Source organism: Amborella trichopoda, chromosome 6, assembly GCF_054954075.1.
Source record: "Amborella trichopoda isolate Santa Cruz 75 chromosome 6, AtrichopodaSantaCruz75HAP2 v2.0, whole genome shotgun sequence".
NCBI classification, from domain to species: Eukaryota; Viridiplantae; Streptophyta; class Magnoliopsida; order Amborellales; family Amborellaceae; genus Amborella; species Amborella trichopoda.
Window position 1 is genome coordinate 51445492 of NC_142341.1, and position 23216 is coordinate 51468707.

The 23216-nt window shown below is 33.6% G+C and overlaps 2 protein-coding genes across 4 annotated transcripts; both read right to left on the bottom strand.

Moving 5' to 3' along the window:
* Positions 1–4750: 4750 nt before the first annotated feature.
* On the bottom strand, positions 4751–6384 carry LOC105421757 (uncharacterized). Its single transcript, XM_011630414.3, has 2 exons — positions 6242–6384; positions 4751–4988 (listed from the first exon to the last, which is right to left on the bottom strand). Exons 1-2 carry the CDS (start codon positions 6382–6384, stop codon positions 4751–4753), a joined length of 381 nt encoding a protein of 126 aa, XP_011628716.2.
* A 9606-nt stretch (positions 6385–15990) lies between these two features.
* LOC18448669 (large ribosomal subunit protein uL18) lies at positions 15991–21605 on the bottom strand. Of its 3 annotated transcripts, none has more exons than XM_011630413.3 (9): positions 21577–21605; positions 19631–19700; positions 19406–19497; positions 19078–19204; positions 18896–18975; positions 18434–18550; positions 17278–17412; positions 16725–16891; positions 15991–16355 (listed from the first exon to the last, which is right to left on the bottom strand). In XM_011630413.3, exons 1-9 carry the CDS (start codon positions 21577–21579, stop codon positions 16250–16252), a joined length of 897 nt encoding a protein of 298 aa, XP_011628715.1. In that variant the 5' UTR covers positions 21580–21605; the 3' UTR covers positions 15991–16249. The 3 variants fall into 3 exon arrangements, with proteins under 3 accessions (XP_011628715.1, XP_011628714.1, XP_020531985.1); XM_011630412.3 differs by having other exon boundaries at positions 21568–21605; XM_020676326.2 differs by having other exon boundaries at positions 21437–21605.
* Positions 21606–23216: the final 1611 nt, after the last annotated feature.

Below are 23216 nucleotides of genomic sequence, written 5' to 3' on the forward strand. Positions count from 1 at the left end.
TTATATTTATATATAATATAATATTACATATAATATATATAGATATATAATATATATTAATTATGTTTAATATAATATAGTATTATATATTATAATATATATATATATATATATATATATTATAACATATAGTACTATATTATATAATACAATTACATTAATAAAATAAATATAAATATATAATACATATAATAAAATATAATACGATACAAATTATATTATATATATAATTTATATTATTATGTATTTATTATAGTATATTATTATAGTATACTACATACATCATATTTTATTATATATTTATATAATATGTATAATATATTTATACATTATACTATAATATTATATATTTTCTCTAATGTTATATACTATAGTATAATATAAAATAGAATATATAAATACTATAGTATAATATAAAATAGAATATTACTTATATATTATATGTTAATTATTATTGTAATATAATTTATATATTACGTATATAATTCATATATAAATAAAATGTTGTAAAAATATATGGAAAATTGTTTCATACGGGCAGGACCGCATTTCTACATATGCGGTCTAGAAGTGTAAAGCATCTATCTTAAAGATAGATGCAAGTAGGTGGTCCATCTAAAAACCGTGGAAATTAGCAGTCCAAGTGTTTTCTTAATAAAACTATTATTTATGGCTTTTCAATTTTATTTAATTTTCATATTCATGATCTAAATGTTAGATAGTACATGTCCTTAAAAATTAAGTAAAAAAATCCATCTCAAAAATAGATTTTTAAAGGCACCGCATTTCTAAATGTGCGGGGTTGGCCCACCTCAATTGGTGTGGTTTTATTTTATACTGAATTAAACCATTTGATGGTAAAAACTTTTACCATGGTATTTTAATTGTATTTGCACGAACCAAACGTATGAAACACAATTTACGTATGTAAATATTTATCAGGAAATGTTTCACGCATGAACCAAACGTACCGTAATAGAATCTTTGGAATGTAAGATATCTATATATAAGGATATAATGGAAAGGAATAAGAAAAAAAATAAGGATTTCATCTTAATTAAGAAATAATATTGAAGTTTGGAATCAATGGGAGAAGTTAATCAGTATAACATTAAATGTAAGGTATTAATATAAAATCTATAATTAAATATATATAGATTCACATCTTCTCGACAATCCAAACAGTGGACATGCATATTCTATGTTTATTATCATTTGTTATCCGAACAGCAAACACCCCTATCTTAGGGACAGACCAATTACAGGATAAGCCTATTAATGGAACAGGATTCAAACGGGCCCTTAGATCTAGATCATTGTACACCTCCCCATTTGTTTCGAGTTAAGGTCATCGATGATAATCTCCAATATAGTATTGGCAAAGAGCATTATATGATTTTTTCACAATAAAATACCTCCCCGTTTGTTTTCGGGTTAAGGTCATCGATGATAATCTCCAATATAGTATTGGCAAAGAGCATTATATTAATTTTTCACAATAGAATTTCCTTTCTTCAAACACCTATGTCTAAGTAGATGAAAACCATAAGAGTGTGTACACCGTACTCCCTGTGGAGCAGTGGATTTCTTCCACTAGAAATATGGAATCTATATTAGTGTCACTAAATATATATATAAAAAATATAAAAGACTTGAATTCCGTAAATTGATTCCATGAAAATAAGGGGAAATTACGTAAAAATTTGTTATACTTTTCATTATTATAAAAATACCTAAAACTTTATGTTGTTACAGATGTCCATTTTTTCAACTTCATAACACATTTTTTAAAAAAAGATGATTTCAAAAACCAAATTTTTTAAACATCAATATTATGTATGCTCAAATATTAAAACTTGCGGTTGAATAGATGTTTTGGGTATCAAGCATGCCTTTATACTATTACATGAAGGGTTTGAATCCACCAATGCCCTATCTAATTTTTTAAATAAAGAATGAATGCTTTTTATTTTAGAGCAATGACACTACGAGACCATCTCACATCCATGTGAGTAGGACCCCAAATGATCACCATTAAATTTTGATACGGATATTTAGAAAAGTTATGACATGGGTGTGAGACTTGGGTGAATGGGTTTATTGATAATTTTTCTAGAGATATTTATCAAAATTTAATGGTGATCCTTTAAGGTGCAATTCACATGGGTGTAGGAGGGTCTCGTAGTATCATTAATCTTTATTTTAGTAAAAAGCCAAAAAAAAAAGCTCCATCATGAAATGGACGTGGCTTTTTTGTTATGATGCATTCTTTACACTTGCATGTCAAGGGTTCAAGTCCCTTCATGCATGCTTTCACGTCAAGGGTTCAAGTCCTTCTATACGCAATGTAATTTTTTCAAGAAAAAATAAATGTCTTTTATTTTATTAAAAAACAAAAAAAAAAATCTCGACATGAAATGAGCAGGATTTGATACCAAAATCATACCAAAACCTTTTGAAAAAAATCATATGCTTTTACCAATACACTACTTAAATAAAAGTGATAAAAGTAGGTATCATATTATATGTATACCTTCTTCTTTTATTATTTATTTTATTATAGTGTTATGAAGTTGAAAAAATGGATATCTAGGTAATAACGGTCAGTTTCAAGTATTTTCGTAATAATAAGACCTACTTGTATCGATTTATTGCTTTTGAATTTTTGGGAACTACTAATAATCACTAGATTGTTATTTTTGGATGAAAAGTTTGAATTGCATGATTTTGACATAGATCTCGCCTTTCAAAAATTGGATGGTCTCCATTCAATCACATGACATTATCTTTTCTAGCGTATAGAAAGTTCAATTTAGAATTTTTTTTTTTTTACTAAGGTTAGCCTGCGGGTTGAAGAGGTTACACCCTAAATTCAAAGGTCCTAAGGTTACTTCTACATTGGGTTTTATCCTAGGGAGTAAATGGGCAGTATACTCCTATAGGAGTATAAAATCTTTTAACTTTATCTTAGTGTAGGATAGTATCATGTATGAAATGTCAATTTTAAATGGGTTATGTTAGGGTGTTCACATTATAGAGTAATTTATCATTGTACTCAATAAATACTAGACACATCTATACCCTTGTTTTGTACATGAATCATTCTTTTAATAAAGGTATTTTTTGTTATTAGGAGGAGTGTGACGTCATCCATATGGGGTACGACATCATTCTCCATGTGGGTGATATCACACCTCATGTAGATGTCATCACACCCCTCATAATGACAAAAAATACCCTTACAAAAAAAAATAGCTTTATATACAAAATAAGGGTATATAAGTGTCCTTTTGTTTTAAATACAATGTTAAATTACTCCATAATATGAGCACCTTAACATAACCCTAAAAATAGTCATTCTAACACATATATGTGTTAAACACTGACATGTATATCCATGTCTATGTAACATGCTTCAAAGTAATATTAAAACACATTTGTTTGGGAAAAGGGGTTGGATCCTAGTGGTAGTACCACACAACTTAATAATCATGTTGTGGTTTTCATTCCCGTTGATACCACCCCATTAACACCTTCAAAAAACTAACTCATAAACTATTTGAAAAACCAGATATTATGAAAAACCAGATAGGGACCGGTCTTCCCCGCTAACTTACCCAAAAAGAAAAAAAAATCACATTTGTGTTACTATTCCATTATTTAAATATAACTACGATGATATTCAATAACATTTCATGTAACCCCACGTTTTCCCATCTATTCTCTTATTTCACAATATTTTTGCGATCTTATATTGAAGTCTCTCAACGTATTTTGGAATCACTTTGCATCTTCATAGTTGCATAATTGTTGAACTCCTATACTTTTTATACATTACATGAAATCTCACAACCTTTATACCTACTTTCTTCATTATTTGATTATTGAGTTCTTCACTCAAGTTAGCCAAATCTTGAAAACCCTTGGAATGTGAATTGCTTTAAATTTAGCAAGCCAGTGGGTGGATCTTTCACCAAATGAAAAGATCATAGTATAAGATTGACAGTTCATATTGAATGATCAAACGATAAATAACCATTTGTTGTGTGTGGAATTTTTTTTTCTTTTTGAAATATAGGAGTCATACTCCAAACTTTGGAACAGTTAGGTTTCAACTTTCAACCAGGCACTCCAAATATTTATTTTTTAATTAAAAGTACATATACTAAAAATATGGGCTAAAAATATATACATTGTTATTGGCTATTCAAATCACTTATCCGCATCCAATATGAGCCAACCAGCCTATGCTACAATGTAAGACCATCCCACTTCATGTTTAGAAACTGGGATTGTTTACTATAAGACCATTTATTAATATATGGGGTCACAACTACTTTGACATTCTACATATTAACGTGTCACAATATTCGAAAAATTTTACTTAGAGCTTTGTGTCCAATCAATGGCATGTCCGTATCCACTTGATTTCTCATCTAATAGTCAATAATGATTTTGTTATCCTTATATTAAAAATAAATGGTCCAAGTGTTGCCGTTGTATACATTTCATTAAAAATTTGTATTATTGAATACCTAAACATTGACATGGTTAGCATATGTGAGGAGAGAGGCGCACAAAGAGCCCTCAACTCTACCAAAATGTTATGTCAATAACTTTACAAAAGAACATACAATTAAATCGAGATTCATTTGTTTACATGCAAAGCTGTTCACATCAACTCCAAACATAATATTTATTTATTTTGAAGTAAAATGAAAAAGAAAGAGAGAAAGACACATGCCCAAGCTTATTGGGGTGGTGGTGTTTCAATTGACTTTCCTTTCTCTCTCAACTTGGCCATGGATTCTTTCATTGCTTCTTTCCTCTTTTTGCTAGCAAGAACTTTGGCCATCACACCACTCACATTGGGATCATTCTTTGTGGTCTCCTCTTCAGGTGTGGGAGGCCTCCTTTTAGCTGCAAGTGCTTTTGACTCACCCACAAATGTGCCCAAAATTGCACTACTCAAGGCCAATGTGATGTCCCTGTGCAATATAAACAAATAGATTAAGAGAAAGCTCTCTCTCTCTCTCTCTCTCTCTCTCTATATATATATATATATATATATATATATAGATTAAGGAAAGGAAGAAGTTTATAAACTTTAAAACGTAGAATTAAGGTGTACCTATAAAATATTTCAGACAATATTGTTTTGGTGTTGGAAAAACATCTAATTGATCATCTCTATATGGAGAAAAGTAGATTTGAAAAAAGAAAGAAAGAAGAGATTTTAAGTCCTAAAAATAGTACATCTTGTAACACATTATCTGTATCTGGACCGTCCATTTTCAATATTTACATCGTTTATAAATATGTTTGAGTCGAACCATCTTTGAAGTTTGAAATTTTGTAATTAGAAATAAAAATACATTCTCACGGCATCCTAAGGAATTTTAACACTAAAATTGCATCTCATGACAAGATCTGGAGGTACATCTTAATTTGATTGTTTAAAGTTGCAACCTTATGCGAAGTTGCAAACCACACCCTTAATGAAAATATCTCTCATCTTAATAAATAGACCTTTCTCTCTCTCAACACGGTTAAAAACGTATTTTCAAAACTTCGGCATATAGAGTTCGATTGCTTATATTTCTGGTTATTTTGGGTTACTGATGCATATAAGATCTAAAAAATGCATTTGGGTTTCAAGATGCTTAACAGAAGTAAATGGTGTTGATGATGAAGACGAGGCTTCACCCTCTTAATTTAGCAGTCAAAAGCCATGAATATGTTCGTACGAAAGTATATATGAGTGGTTTAAAAATCGCCGAGTGGATTTGGAATCGCTAAAATTTGTTTAGAATCAAGAGTATGGTGATTCATCACTGGAGTCTCCAGAATTTTTCTTGTACTTCCAATTCTTATGCTAAAACTTCACCCATTCAAACTACGGACCCTTTGGCTCGGATTTCTAGCAAATCGGAGCCCGAGTTCGACTTTTTAAACTGTAGTTTATAGAATGCATACCCATATACAAAAAAGGTTTCTTTTTTTTAAAAAAAAAATGCTAATAATTTGAGTTGAGGTTAACTGTTAAGTTGGTTGGGGAAAAAAGAAAAATGATATTAATGTAGAATGTGCATGACTCATGAGTACAAAAGTGAAAGCACATTAGAGGGTTAAAAAATCATTTCAAATTTCAATAGTAAGAGATTGTTTAAGAAATAAACACTACCAAAAACAAATGTCACCAAGCCATGAAAGGAGAATGGAATATATGGAACATACATGCCTTCTAGAGATTGAAGGATCAATTGGGCCATCTTGTGAGCATTCAATCTTGGTCCTGTGAAACCCTAAAATTGGTGGTCTCCTTTGTCTCTCCAATGTGATTTGTGACAGTGTTGGTGATGATAGTGATAAAGCATGGGCCATGACTGTAAACCCTAGTTTCAAATTTGGAAGGTTTGTGGACATATAAAATTAAACGATTTTGAAGTTTGAATAGTGAGTGGTGTTTTTTTTATGGATGGATATGTTCTAATATGTGATGGAAAAGATTGCTTCCAATTGGTCAAGTAAGGATAAGGTTTCCTGTTTTTTTTATCCCAAAATTGGTACGAACATCAAAATTTCGTAGAATTTCCACAAAATTTCTCTGAATATCAGTGCCCTTGGGTCTCTCGTTCACTTTATGGGCTTGAACTCTCAATTTAACTTTGGGACGGTTTCTATGAGTCCTAAGACTCATATGTAGAAATGAGTCCCCTCTTAAAATTAATGTTTTAGATGGATTTTGGACCTAATTTTTTAGGAATATATAATCTCTAACATATAGATTATTTATATATAAATAAAAAAATTTAAACTAAAAATTATATATTCTTTGACATAGAGATCATTAATATATAAAGAAATAAATTAAAAATTAAAAATAATAATTTTATGATAATATTGATTTGTTTTTTTGAGGGGCCACCCATTTACATCCATCTTTAAAATGGACATGCGTCCCCGAGGCATATGCCAATTTCTTTTAACTTCTTCATAAAAGGGAGCTTATAATATTGGAATATACTGGTGGGCTTTCGGGCTAGGCCAGATTCTGATTGCATTTTGAGGCCGATGCGCTACGCTGGGCCTGAGCCTGATTTGATGGCCTAAAATATATTTAGGTCGGGCGCATACTAGCAACAACTTGGTCCTGCCCTAAATTTTTTTTAAGAATATAAGACAGGTGTTAAAGGAATCTCCTTATATACATAGGACCCACCTGGGTCGACCCTTTTTTTTTTGCTTTGCCTAGGCTGGGCTTGGGCCTCATTCTCTTGAACTCGATTTGGGCCCATCTTACATTGCTTCGACTTTGGGCCCCTGCCTCTTAGGAGGCATAGTATATTAGAAGAAAATTTACCTTGATACAAGGAGGTCACAGTCACCGAGATGTACAATATGGATATGGGAGCTTAAGGGTTGTTGACAGAGTTTCAAAAACGATTCTTTGAGATTTTGAGCATCATCCATGGCCAACTTCTATCCACCCGATTTCACATCCATTGGATCTCCTCATACCAAAAGTGAATAGTCTTATTATATACTTTTCATTTGCTATTTTAGTGTATAATGGGTTTGAGAACAATGATTTATGACCAAAATACCTTTGATTTATTTTGAATTAACCAATATTTTAAAATCTGAATCAATATGATGGGTCATTCACCCGCATATCTGTGCCGGATCGGTGATCTGGATCGATTCGAATTTGTGATTAAAAAAAAAATAAAAAAAAATGAAACAAAAATTAAAAGTGATTTGTGGGGTGCTGATTTAAATGGCACCTAAAAAAACATTACATGAACTTAAAATAAAGGACAAAAGTATATATTACGAGGGTTTTAGGGGAAACCAGGCCAAGACGCATATGATCTTGAACCAATTTGGCCCAAGCTGATTGCCATCCAAATCGACGATCTCGATAAAAAATCGCTTACTTTTAAAACATTAGAATTTAAGTGAAAGTTTAAAAGCCATGTTGGAGAAAGAAATAGGGAAAAACTTAATGTGATCATGTGGGACCATGTCATTTTGGCCCGAACTTACACAGATCTCCATCAAACCACCAATTAGACAATCATTTAAAGGAAAATCCACACATTTTTGCATTTAATTGTGAAGTTCGAAAGTTTCCCATTTATAATAAAATGAATATTGTGCGTCACTTTAGAGAGAGAGAGAGGTGTTATTGTTGTGCGCGGAAGCTCTAAACTCAACGGGTTGATTTTTGGTAAATAACATATGAAAAAAAAATATGAAACGCATACCACAAGAATACAAATATTTATGTAGTTCACTACGAAGGGCTCTATCCACAGGTAAGACAAACTAAAATCTATTATACCAATGAAAGTTACATCATAGATTTTGGAAAAAACCTCGATAAAAATCCAGCCGAGTAAAACCTTTTTAGACCTACTCTCTCAAATGGCACTACTACTAATCTCTTAACTATATTTTGTAACTAGACCACTGTCTAGTAAGAGACAATAACTAGACCACTGTCAAAGAAGAGATATTTAAGAGAACTTTGAGAGCAAACGAGACTTAAGAAGAGAACTTTGAGAGTAAATGAGAATTTATCACACTAAAAGGGTACCCAAAATCTAAGAAAAGAAGATTGCGAGCAAACGAGATTTTATCTCACCAGAAGGGGAAGCACCCAAAATCTAATAAGAGAACTTTGAGAGCAAACCATACTTTAAAAGGGAAAGCACCCAAGATCTCTACGGGAACAACTTCTCCACAATAAACAAACATTTTGATCTCTAGGAACAAGCCTATCAATGTCCAGGAGTCTACTGCTCTACAAGAAACAAGCCTCTCAATATTCAGGAACACGCATATCAACTTTCAGGAGTCTGCTTCTCTACAAGAAACAAGCCTCTCAATATCCAAGAACAAGCCTATCAATCTATAGGAGTCTACTTCTTTACAAGGAACATGCCTCTCAATATTCAAGAACAAGCCTATCAGTCTCCAAGAGTCTACTTCTATACAAGAAACAAGCCTCTCAATATCTAAGAACAAGTCTGTCAATCTCCAGGAATCTGCATGAGGCACCAAGAAACTAAGAGTCTACAGGAGACACCAAGAAACAAGCCTCTCAATCTCCAAAAACAAGTCTATTAATATGCAAGAGTCTACTTCTCTACAAGAGAAGCCTCTCAGTACCTATCAATCTCCAGGAGTCTACAGGAGGCACCAAGAGACAAACATGCATATGAATCTCTAGGATTATACATAAGGCATCAAGAAACAAGTCTTCTCAATCTTTATGAACAAGCCTATCGATATCCAGGAGTCTACAGGAGGCACCATCACAATGTTTTTCTCCATGAGCTCTTATCTCTCCAAGATAAAACTTCTCCATAAGAAGCTCTTATCTCTCTAAGATGAAACTTTGTATCTTATGCACAGGAGGCCCTGCTCCCCTCTCTTTAGAGGAGCCACAATTCTCATATGTGACCCAAATAGGGCGTACCAATTCTCTGCACTTTCATTATATATATATATATATATATATATATATATATATATATAGTTAGGAGTCCATATTAAATAGAAAGTAAAACTCCTTATTGATGTTCCACATATATCTAAAGAGTCATAAGCTTTTAGATTTCTATTTCTTTTAGGAAACTTATCAATCTCAATCTCAATCCCACATAATATATGAATATCTCAATCCGACAGGATTTTTTAATGTGGGTGATTTTGGATAGTACCAAATCCAATAATTCCCACCATGTAAAACCTCACATGCATAGAAGAAAGTAGTGTTTCAAGACCCGACCGAGTCCACTCCTACTTGGTAAGTTACTGGTACTCCCCTCTTGATGAGCCGAGTTACCCAGTTATTAGGTGGAAGTAGAACTCAAGAAATATTAAAATAAAAAAAACCTAAAAAATGCATTAAAAATATGGGATTGGTGTATAAATATTGTTGGCAAAGAATGGTGAGCTACTCTTTCCATGTGCCCTATTTTTAATTTTTTCGCTTTTCGGACTTCTTAAAATATCTTAAATATAAATCAATTTGTCTTAAAACCACATTTTATTTGGAATTTTTTATTGTATTTGACTTTTATTTTTTATTTTATTTTCTAAAGGCTTCTAAACCATGCACAACACCTGGGGGGAGTCTACATGCCACTCGACCAAGTGACTCACCCATGCAAGGGACGAGATCTTGGTCCAAGGGAAGTCTCCAAAGGGTGGAAGAAAGTCGGGGTTCTTAACTATACGACTATGTGGTGGCAATGGACCTAGATCCAACCAAAGACCTGCGGGGTAAACCTAATCCAGGTCCGAGTATGGGTCCAAAACTTGGATTTGGTGGGCTGGGTCTAGGTCCAAATCTTGGACCCGAATATTATTTGAGCTTGGGTCCAGGAATGGGTCTTGTGAATTCGGGTCCAGGTCCCATATCACCCTAACCCGACCAGTTGCTCATAAAGTTGGGATTTCAGCTTTGTGATTATGCGGTATATAATTCAAGTTAAAATTCTCTCTTTAAAATTAATGACCCTTAATGTATTTCTCTGCATTCAAATTAAATCCCTTCTCTTTAAAACCTCCATTTCTCATTAAAAACACTCCTCTCTCCCCTGAAATTAAAAACCCCTCTCTCTTATATTACCTAGCAAGTATTCCAACCTTATCATCTCTCATATTCATAATATTATCTATCTCTATCTCTTATTCATGTTATCTAACTATCACAACTTTGTTTCTCATTCATCTTAATAACCATCATGTTATCTCAGTTGTCAACTTTGTGACTCTCTCTCCTATTATTTAGCTATCCCAACTTTGTTTTTTTTGGGTAAGTCGTTACTATCCCAACTTTGTGATTAAATAATTTTCACATTCCTTAAATGGTTTTTTTTTGTTGATTTTTTTTTTCAGCCTCTTTGAACATTGTGATTAGCTATATCCCAGTATTTTTTTTTTCTTTTTTTCCGATAAAATCTTTTCCCTTTCTACATTGTAACATTTATTTAAGTATTGCAGCTATATCCCAATATTTTTCTTCTTCTTTTCAAGTATGGTAGCTATTCAGTTGTTATCTCCTAAGTAAAACAACACAATAAGGAGACAAATACCCTGTTATCTCTTAAATAAAACAACACAATAATTTCAAGAGTATTGTTGTTATTTAATTGCTATGTTATAAGTAAAACAATACAATAAGGAGATAGAATACCATGAAATGTGCTTTATAAAACCCCAATTTTTTCAAGTTTGACGAAAGCGTATATATAAGTTCAAGGTAGTTTAAACTTTGATTTGGGAAATGGCCGCTCTTAAAGTAAATGAGCACAATATCATATAAGGAAACCTGAATGAGCACGATATCATATAAGGAAATGGTAAAAACTTGAATGAGCACAATATCATATAAGGAAATGGTAAAGGTGGTAGGTTCCTCAATTTAGGTCGTGGTAGCCCTTGCTCAATTTGGGACACACCTTATCAAATAGAGGTGAGAGAATTGATCAAATGCAAATTTGTTTATCGTTTAGTGAGAGAATTGATCAAATAATAAAGGCAAATTTGTTTATTTTTTACAAAAAGACGGCACTATTAAAACTTGAACCCAATATCAGAAAGGAGTAGATGCGGTAGCCTTGCTCAATTTGGTTCACATTTTACCAAATTGTGATACTTCTTGCTCAATTTGGTTCAAATCTTATAATTTTAATTTGTTTCTGGTTTACAGAAAACCCGTAAACAGGGGACTATTTGATAGCTTGCTTAATTTGTTTCAATTTGTTTATCTTGAGAAAACCTGTAACCATTTTCTCTTGAGAAAACCCGTAACCAGGGGACTATTAGTATACTACTCTTAGAATTACATTTTTTACTTTATAAGTAATACATAATTTACTCTATAATAAATGATTAATAATAATATAAAACAAATATAAATAACTCTTGATTATAATAAAATAGAACTTCATTTTATTTTAAAAGTACAATATTAATATTTTTTATAATATTAATATTTGAATTAAAATTTCATTTTTCTATAATATAAATAGAATATCAAGAAATTTTATAATGTAATTTAGAATAGAAATATTTGAATTCAGAAATTCATTTTTTATAAATTAATTAATTATAGAATTTTTTTCCTTAATAGATCTATTCTTCTATCATTTCTTAATATATATTTCTTTGATTGATATAGCTTTCATCTTATAGTAGGTCTACTCCAATATCTCAATTTCTCAATCTACTTTTCTTTATTTATTTGACCCAATAACAATGGCAAATAAATATCAAACCAAGATAAACTAGTAATCTCTTATATCAATTGGTATATGATGAATTTCATACAACTTGTTTTAAACATGAACTAAAATATAACTCCTACCGAGTGAATGTGCGAAATCACACTATCCATGTGTTCCAGAAAAAATTTATTTAGAACCCATTTCCAGCATAAACCAAAAACCAGTTCATACCAAAACCATTAACAAAAACGCACCAAATATATGTTCTTGGCAAAGCTCATAAAATTTGTTTCCACCTAATCATGAAAACCAGTGAAAATGCACTTCCAAAATGTCCAAAAGAATTTCAATTCAATTCCTTTCTCCCTAAAATGCATGGCCCCATCTTTACTACTAACGTGTTAATAATCACTATTGCCAAGATTGATGAAGCTTTAATTCCCCCTAAACTTAACTAAAATGAATTGATGGCAATGGAGGTAGCAGTTGATGGCTTTCCATACACCAAAAAGACTATGGCCATAAACTTTTGGTGAAATCCACTGTACATTCTAGTAAAATGCTATTTATTTATGGAAAAAAGTTTATATAAGGATGCTAACTTATAATGTAGAACTACAGATGCCCCTAAAAAATCCATCGAAAAAGGTAGTTTTAATGTTGAAAAACCCTTTGATTGATCAGCTTGACATCGAGATGTATGACTATGAAAAATAAAAATCTCAAAAATAGTGCATTTTACAACATATTATCTACACCGTCCATTTTCAAAATTTTCATATGTTTATTGATCTACTTGATTTTAACCATTTTTTAAATTTAAAATTTTATAACTAGATATAAAAATAGATCTTGAGATAATCCTAAGAATATTTTCTATCAAAATTATATACCATGATAAAATTTGAAGGTGCACCTTACCTCTACACCTACGGATGCATCTGCAAACTATCCTCATTTATGAGAAATGAATTCCATGAACATGTTTAGCTGTGTCGACTTTTTAAGCCAAAATAGTAACTACTAAGACATCCCTGTTGGGCATGTCAGTGTCTATTCCAAATTTAGCCTTGCCAGGGCTACATGCGAAGTTATGTAAAGGCAATCTTCCCAAAAATGGCCTTATGCAGCATGATGCTCCAAGCCTGGGCTAGTATATTAGCTCAAACCTGGTTCAACTCAAATTTTCGAGTTCTACAACTTCATCAAGAACTTTCTCATGTGATATATATGTCCCAGTAAATTACATACACTAGAGAAATATATCAATTTATATCAGGATAATAATTGTTAAGGTGTGTCTTTGTGCATTAGTTATAGAAGTTGCAGTACTCGACACTTTTGACACACATTGGACACCTATAATATGCTTTTTGTCCATGTTATAATGTTCAATTTGACATTAATAAGTGCCCAAGTATATCTTATTGCAATGCTTTTTTTAGGCAAAACTACTGGACACCTTCCATGTTGTTGGACACTGAAAGTCGTTTAGTTGTCCATGTAAATACTGTATGTTGTGCTCTGAGAAAGCATATTGTTGCTATGCTCCACGCAACACTACATACTATGCTCTAAAAGAGTATATTCTAGCTATGATCTTTGGGCATGTCAAGTAATAAGTCTTCTCACTTGCAAAACCCAATATCTTCCTACACATTAATGCAAAGTGTTGCAAAACTTTGAAAGACAAAAAATGGAATATCCAAAAACAAAGTCGTCATTGTCGTCGTCATCATCATCAGAACGAAAGTATGGACCATTTATTTACTTCAGTTGCTATGAACCATTTATTTACTTCAGTTGCCCCTTATTTTACTAAGTTCCTATACAATTTATGGGTGTACTTCCATTTTCAACTTTAAAGGACTTTAAAGGAAATTTCTGAAAATTCTCTCTTAGAAATCCCCTTGCCACATCCTCTCATTTGTTTAGACTCTCTCCCTCTTGTGAGCCATCTATCTCCCTCTAGCAAAGGGGGGAGATCCAGCCGACCAGTCCCGGGCCTTTCCATGAATGGGGTATGACCACAACGCCGTTTGGCATTTCCATAGATGGGCAAAGCCACTCCACCGTTACTGCCTCTCCTATAACTGCAACTCTATCGCCATATTCATCTCCCCAACTCCATCAATCCCTTTCTTTGGTCGACCAGAACCTAAGAGAAATATGGAGTCGTATCGTCAAAGGGCATACCGCATACATTCGCACACCTTTGCCTGTGGCTCCCGCAGCGAACCCCGAACACTACCTCAGGGACCAGAGACTTTTCTCAGGCCTATGACTACCGCAGCAAGCCCCGATCACCCCTGAAATTTTTCTCAGGTCCTGAACTGCCCAAAGTCATTTCCCACACAGCTAGCCCCAAACTTACAGCACTGAGACTTTTCTCATGCCCTGACCTCCCGAAAGAACAGCTAGCCCCAAACTTGCAAAGAGAGACAGAGCATGCAAATGGCCAAGGTAACTCCACCCCTTCACAATTACAAGAGCAATGAACAAAATTGGGTGCAAACCTATGGCATTTCCCGCACCTTTGCCAAAGGCACCCACAGCGAGTCCTGACCACCACCCCACGACAAGACTTTTCTCACGCGCCGACCGCCCCAAAGACTTCCCCCAATACAGCTAGTCCCTTTGGCTCCAGCCACCTTTCTCACGCCCCGACCTCCCCCAAAGACTTTTCCCACACAGCTAGCCCCTATGGTTCCCGCTGCAACGGACCACCACCCAGAGACATCTCAAATTACAGACCCTCATTAATCCTTTTTCCAAATAAGAGACGGGTACCTTACAACTTTTTTAGAACGATTAAAAATTATTATAGGAGTGATATAAAAACTTAAAACGATTAAAAAAAAATTGAAAGAGTCAAAAGGAAAACATCAAATTTTAGTAGAGAGCTAATTTGCCCCGTTAATGACATTCTATGGGGTTTCATCCCCTTTAAACCTATCTACCTCGATCTTAGTACTCTTATATTGATTCCTAAAACTCTTGCTAGAGGAAAAGATCGCTACCCACCAGCCAGCCAGCCAGCCAACAGAGTCAGATTGGATGCAGTAGAGTGTAGTGGAGTTGTGGGTGTAAGGTGCGGATTGGTTGAGTGCTGTCCTGTGTTTAAGGGCCATGGAGAGTAACTCTTTCTCTCCCGCCCGAAGTGTTGTTGGAGCTTGAGTTGATCCTGTTCTTCTGGCTGCGAACTGGGAAGTTTCTTGTCGATGAAGCCGATAGTCCGACAAGAGCCTTCTCATTCCGGAGGGTATTGCTCATTCCCTCTCTGATGGAAGCTCTTTTGTTTGCCCTTTCAATATTCTGCCTTTGTTTTTCTTTAGTACAGGCCGAACAACAATTGAAGCTTACATTGCCCTTAGTGATAATTATCTAGGACCTCCAAATAAAAATAACAAAAATTGTTGACACCCAAAAAATACACCAATATTTTTTTTGATATTCAGCCCCTATTCCCTCCTGTCTCGTACTCGCAACCATTGGAATCTTGGCCATCCAGCCTAAGCTAGCCCCCATGATCAAGCAAGATAAAACAACACAACACCATTTACATTTTGCTAAAAGAAAGTCTCACAATCACCCTTTATGCATCGTGCATGAAACATTCAAAATCACTCACTCACTTATTCTGTCTCTCAAAACATAACACTCAAAATCTCTCAAAACCCCTCTGCCTCTCTCCAAAACATGAAAATATACAAAATCTCTCTCCAGAAAACACTAGGAACAAGAATTGGTAAAAAAGCAAATTCTAAATGAAGTTGAGATGCATAAACTAATGCATATCAAACCTATAATTCAAGTCTATCAGCCCAACATTGAAAAGACATTCAACTGCTCTCTGGAAATATCTGAAATCCGAAACAATCTGTGTCTTGCTCTCAAACAAAAGGATAATATAGAAAAACAAAAAAGGCATCCTAGAAGATGAAATACTGATAATGTCAAAAAAAAGTGAGAATACCAAAACTTCAGCTTTTGGAATTATATATCTACTCTTCATCCTCATCATCGTCTCCTGCTGCCGAATTCAAAGCATTCAAACGCTCCACCAGCTTGGCCTTCCTCTCCTCATAGGTCAATTTCTTCAGATTATAACTGCAACAAAAACAACAAAAGACATATAAGAGAACCAGAACACATATACGGATTCGAGGCAGTGACCATGAATAGACAATTTCTCTCCTATATAGATTCTTATGAAGATGAGAAACAACATTTCCAGACAAAAGATAATAAAATCAGTAAAGAGTCGCTTGTTCTGTGATGATAACAGAAGTTTACAATCCCAAAACAAAGTCACCAAAGTAGAATGCAAAATTGACACACTAGGAAGAGTTTTTTATGTTTAAAAGGAAAGTATCCATGACACAATAGCATATCTATATCTAAATAGAGCCGGTAATATAGTAGGTTAATAGTTTGTTCTCTAAAGAAAGAGGATGGAAATTGAGAAATAGATGGTACCGTTTGTGCTCCTTTGGAGCAGGCTTCTTCTTCACAGAACTTGGGTCTGCCCTTATGGCGGTATGAACCTTCTTGTACATTTCTTCTATGCTTTCAGGCTCAATTTCCCTCTTGAGATACTCAACAAAATGAGACTGATACTTCTCTGGTTCATCTTCCCTCAACATCTGGATGTCAAAAATATAAGATAAGCTCAAAAGTAAGAATAAAAATAAACCCCAAACTAAAAAAGGTCCGCATTCCAGCATGCGGCACATCCCAAATTTGAGAAGGATGATAGAGACACATAGAAGGAAGTCACTTCTATGTATTTGAGAAGGATGATAGTCATAAAAAAAGATTGGCCCTACGTAAAAGAGCTCAAAATTGTGACTATATCTGTGAGAAAAAACAAACATTTCGGTGGTGTTATCGGGTGTGAGAACCTTGAATGTGACCCATAAAAAGGATGAGACAAAAGGAACAGCAGGAAAAATCTCAATAGCCAAGAGTGTATTTATATATTCAGAGAGAGAACATGTAGGACTCAGAAGGCAGGGTTCAAAAAACTCACCGACATGTAAGCTGCAACATGGCCACCATAGATATACTTGCGGTGGACCTCAGCGTCTAGGGACTTGTCATCCTTGCTATACCCTGCAAATCTCTTGTCACTGTGAGGAATGTCAAGCCCACCATCCAAAGCACCCTGAAACACAGCATACAAGCATATCATTCCAGAAAAGAAAGAGAGAATATGGATCATCCAATCTCCAATCAATCAAGTATACCAGTAAGAGAGAAAAAGAAGTCCTCAGGTATATGGAGCAAATTTAAGGCGTCCAAATTACACATACATAATACAAATAATAAATAAATATATAAATAAAATAAAGGCATCAATGTACACCATAGACGCATTATTTTACTAATCGACATGATACTGGGAGTCCCTAAACTGAAGAGGTTCCAATTTTTTTTGATAAAGGTTGACATTGAATTGATGGTAGAGAGTAATAAACACAGCAAAAACCCAAGCGGAACTTAAGAGGTTCCAATTATTTCGAATCGACTTTATTCCAAATCCATCTTGAGATCAGAGTAAATTTTCCCATATCCCCTTGGCTCCTTGTAAATTATCAGGTAAGTCATTCTAATTTTTCCAGCAAGAATCAAACAATGAAACATGTTTAGGGAATACTAATTGATTCCACACCTTCAGAGCTTTTAAACAACCCTTACCTCCAAGGGATCAGCAGAATATGAAATGTTAGATCTCTAGATGCACGAATCAAAGTCACTATTCCAATACTTGATCATATGTTCGTAGCATAATAACATATGGGAAAGAGAGGTAAAGAATACCAGTACCTCTTTAGCTTCTATCTAGAGGAATCAAACATTTTCACTTAATTTATACAATTATCAAAATAGTACAAAATCAAGAAGAAATAAGAAAATAAAAGATTAAGAGATGAAATCATGAAATCAACCTTTATAAAGTATGTCACCCAAATACATTGTTACCAGTCCAGATGGATATTGTGAAATACCAAATTGACATTAAGTCAGATGAAATGAAGGAGATTCAATATAAACTATAAACTCCAAAAATGCAATTTTATGGCCATGTGCGTCGGAATATTAAAAGTCCGGCTACATAGACAATAAAATGCAACATAAAACACATCGAAGGCAAAAAGGACACCCACTAAATAGGAATCAGATACCTTTAGTGCACCAAACACACGATTCCCTGTTGTAGTTTTCACAAGGCCAACATCAAGTAAAGCCCTGAATGGCCTCCTACTCTCAGCAGGCTCAACTGAGTAATCCTCTCCAGTGGCCTGGTATCAAAGCACAAAGTGATAAATTTGAATATCTAAGAATGGTTCACCACAATCAAACGTATAGAAATGTGAACAGAAATTCATCACTAGTTCATCACAATACTGCCATGCACAAGCATCAGCCACCACTCTATAATGCTAAGTTCTTTCATACTAAGCAAATTTTTTCCAGCTGAACAATCCAAATTGGCAAGAACAAAACTTTTTACCAAACCGCAACATGAATAAAAAATGTTTAAAGCAAAGAGTTGAGGGTGTTGTTCTACGTTTTGTGTGGTGACCTGATGGGTATGTATCAAATGCCAAGCTCTTAAAAGATAATGAAATATGTGCAGTATATACCTCCACATTGCCCTCATACTCGCTGTCCATCTCAAGCTGCTTCAACACACGACGAGCCAGCAACAAACCAGTGCAGTAGGCTAAGACATTTGAAATAAAAAAAAAGATATTACAAACTCCATCTCATGGAAATTCAGTACCAAGAAATTCTGTTTTAAGAACAAAATCCACTTTAAACATACCTGCAGCATAGTTTGTGAGGCCCACTTCGAGCCCATATCGAGGCAGTTCATGCGCATAGGAAGAAGCGAGCACAAGATCTCCAGCGATACTAGCAGATATAATTTGAGCAATTATATCCTTGTTGGTCTAAGCAACACATCTTGTCAAGGAATTTCTAGAATACTCACAAATAATTTAAAATCACTTTTTGATAGCCATCTCATATTATATTTCTTATTTCAATAATTACCTCACAATAACCAAAACGACTACTACATCAGCAACAGGTACAAGTTCAGAATCGAAAAACTTCAAAACACTATTAACAATGAAGAACCAAAAGGATACAAATCGTACAACAAATCGGTATTTGGGAGTGTTGTACTTATTCTTGTCCTGGTTAATAAGCCTAATTCTGGCTCTGTAATCAGTCTTTCCCTCTGCATAAAAAACAACAAATAATTAACACAAATAAGCATAATCATAGTAAGAAAATGACTCAAATGCAAAAAAGAAGCATGACAAAAACTTTCAAATTTCCATGTGTGGTGAGCACTAAGAACAGATTAATACCTCTCCTTCTCTTAAATTTGACCTGAAACCTCTTAAAGTAGGCCTTTGTCTTCTGAGCTTTAACAAAGGCCTGGAAATAGAGACAGACAAGAGAGTAAATATAAGATTTTGACACTAACTACTGTACTAGTCAATGGAAATAACATAGAATGCGCATCACGACAATTGATTTACAACTCAGAAACCAACATAACAAGCAACAGTTTTTCTTTCTATCAGATACAAGATGGCAAACAAGGAAGTATCCTACTAATATCAAACACATATAATAACTTATGGACCTGTACAATGACCTGTACAACACAAAGAAGAAATGCAATGCAAAACAAAAAGAACGTCTAAAAGCACAAAAACAAGAAAATCTGTTTACCAAAACACAATAAACCTAATAAACAATTAAAGAAATGAGGGAAAAAATAGTATAGCATTCAATTTGTTTTTTTTTTTTCCGACTATAAAAAAACTGAAAGCAAGTAACATATCGAAAGTTTAAAAGTAGAACATCCACAATATTCAGTGTTTAAAAAAAATGCATTCAAAGCAAAATGCGCGCAACAAGGTGCATTCCGCAATTTTACAGCCTTGGCAAGAGTCATTGGGATGTTCAAGTGACAATGTTCTAGATATAAGATAATCAAAAAACACTTAAATGTGCTAAGAAAATGACCGTAAAGTATTCATCAATATATTTTTTTCAGAACTTATGGATAATAGTACAACAGAATGATGAAAATCATCACAAACAAGACAGCAAACGGAATGAAGATTTCAATGAATGACAACTGGATCCATGAAGATGAATAATCTCAATTGATGATAAAAATGGTTATTTACAAATCTCAAAATCCAACAGCAAAAATCAAATAAAAATCTCTCGTAGAAGCTCCTTTTGGAAGATGAAACCCCTATATTAGTTTTATCAATACCCAATTTTTTTGAATTCTTATTCAGGTAGAGTAAACCTAAAACCTTCTATCAATTTATTAAAGTAGTAAGCAAGAAATTTCTTTACGAAATCATAAACAGTAAGAATTGAATAGAGAATTTGCGAAAAATCTTCTGCATAAGCAGCCTTAAGCACCATGGACCCAGGGGAATTCTAGAATGAACAACCTCCGATACACTAAGCCTAGACAAAACCTATAGTAAGGAAGAAATCACATTATCATGAAATCTCTTCTCACAACCTGAAATATCTAGAAAGCATTTCGCGTGAAAGCCCTATAATCAAACCTCACTCTTCCACAGTGAAGCTGAAAGGATCAACAAAAAACCTCAGTGAAACCCAAAAGGATTAAAAAAAACTCAGATGAAGCCCCATAGTGCAATTTAAAAACAGGCATACACCTCAAGCACAAGCACAGATCCATGAAAAACCTCACTCGCCCTAGAACAAGCAAACGCATCAAATGCAATCCAGTATCCACAGCCCAATTAAGACAAGGGCGTCAATATAAAGTTAACAAATCACTGAAATACTCGTCTGAAATGACACAAATGAGTGTCTAAAACAAAAGCATCCGTACGAACTAAACCATCAGGCCTTAAACCCATTGAATCAATCACACAAATACGCAAATGACAGATCATGAAGTCACAGATGAAAAGTCACGTATAATCATCCAATGAAGCGCAAACACACAAGAAACAATATCCCTAACAGTCATGTATACACTGCTTTGACTAAGTTTGATACAAGATTGAACGCGTAAAGAAGAAATATGCAATGGAAACCTGAAAAATCAACAACGGTAAAAAGCAAACAAAACTAAAGAGGCAGAGTAGATACAGAAAGGATCTCCTTACCATGGAGCAAAAACCTAGAAATAAGAGATAAAACCCGAAAACAACTGGTATGAGATAGAGACGAGATTCAGAGAGAGAAACTACATAGAGAATTAGAGAGAGAAACTATAGAGAGAGTTAGAGAGGGATACCGCTCTCACCATTGATACCCTTCAGAGTGAAACAACACAGGGGAGAAGGCCAACAGGATGAAACGTCTTTTATATAAAAAAGCCCTAGATCGCAAACCCTAACGCCTTTGGCCTTTTGTTTTTGCCTTTTCATTTAGCCTTTATCTCAAGATCACCCTTCATTTAGGGATTGGTGTATTGGATTGTATGATCCATGTGATCTTGGAGAATATGTGGTCATGAGAAAAGTTGTGAGGACCATAGTTAATGAGTCGGGGAATGATAATATATTGACTCACCACTATACGGTTTTGGTCCAAAAGTTGGAATGCAAAAATTTAGGTAAAAAATACAGTTCAGCAAAAATAATGTAAATAAATAAAAATAAACAAATGCAATAACCATCAATAACTAATGCATCCATCAAAATTTTTCTAAATTAAATTAAGTCGATTGGTTTAGATATCTCATTCCATGATCCCAAATTAACTACAAAACAATGCCAAAAAGATGATAAGCAATGATCGGGTCATTAGATCCAATTCTAAATACATGCAACACTCAAAATTATAAGGCATAGTAGAGTCGTTAGAATTAATATAAATGTTTAAGTGTCTGGGAGGGTTTATTCTGAATGTAATGGGGTTTACTCATCGATGGCATTCACTTCCATTGTTATGTCCTTGTTTTGGTTTTTGGATAATGTTTTCTCTAATGAATGTGTTTTCATAAAGATTATGTTTTGAATTTAAATTGTTTTGGAGAACACAATTTTCTTGGAAGTTCGAACACTCTTTTTGCATTTTGGTTAGCTCCATTTTTTTTTTTCGTTACCAACTATTGCATAGAATCCTTTCTACTGAAAATTGTTTGAATTCTACACAGTAAGTTTTATGTTGATCATATAAGGGGAGACTTTCTATTGACCCCGCTCATATATATATATATATATATATATTGTATGTGACCCCAGTATCAGACTTTCTATTTTTTGTTTTGAGTCTACAAATTATTTTGAAGCAAATTTGGGTCATGCATGGACCTCACAAGGGCGCACATCATAAAAATAAATAAAAAATATTTGCATGATGTAAATTTACTAAAATACCCCTAAAAACTATATGGGTATTTTAATATTTTTTTATATAATTTTTTCCAGGTTCACCCTAATTTAATGATGAGATGCCCAGATTTTCATCCAAATATATTTTATGAAAAAAATAAAAAATAAAACAGTATTTGATGTAACATTGTGATATGAACAATCGTAACCTAATAATTGGGGTCACATATCACTTATATGTTGTTGGGGTCGCATATAAACATTTCCCATCATATAATCCATACCCCTAAAACATAAAGCTCTATTTTCATCATTTTTTTTTCAATATTTTATTATTATTTTCATTTAGTGCTCCTTATAAAAATAAACATCTACCTCAATTCTAGGTAAAATAGAATTTTGAACATAAAAAATAAATTTATTATTAGATGTTGGATATGGCTTGGTTCATTATGTACCACTAGATGGGTGCACATGATACTTTCCCCACGAACTAGCCTAAATTACAAAAATCAACAATGATGCAGGTGTGGTTTGAGTAGATACTAGTTTTCTTAACTCTTATATGATTTCATTTTTAGTTAATGTGTATGGTTGTGATTTTTTA

Coding starts and splice junctions, on each gene's coding strand:
- LOC105421757 (XM_011630414.3), bottom strand. CDS start 6,384: ATGGCCCATGCTTTATCACTATCATCACCAACACTGTCACAAATCACA. Junction 4,989..6,241: donor GATCCTTCAATCTCTAGAAG/GCATGTATGTTC, acceptor TATATTGCACAG/GGACATCACATTGGCCTTGA.
- LOC18448669 (XM_011630412.3), bottom strand. Junction 19,498..19,630: donor CAAATTTAAGAGAAGGAGAG/GTATTAATCTGT, acceptor TTTTTTATGCAG/AGGGAAAGACTGATTACAGA. Junction 16,356..16,724: donor GCTCCAAAGGAGCACAAACG/GTACCATCTATT, acceptor TTTTTGTTGCAG/TTATAATCTGAAGAAATTGA.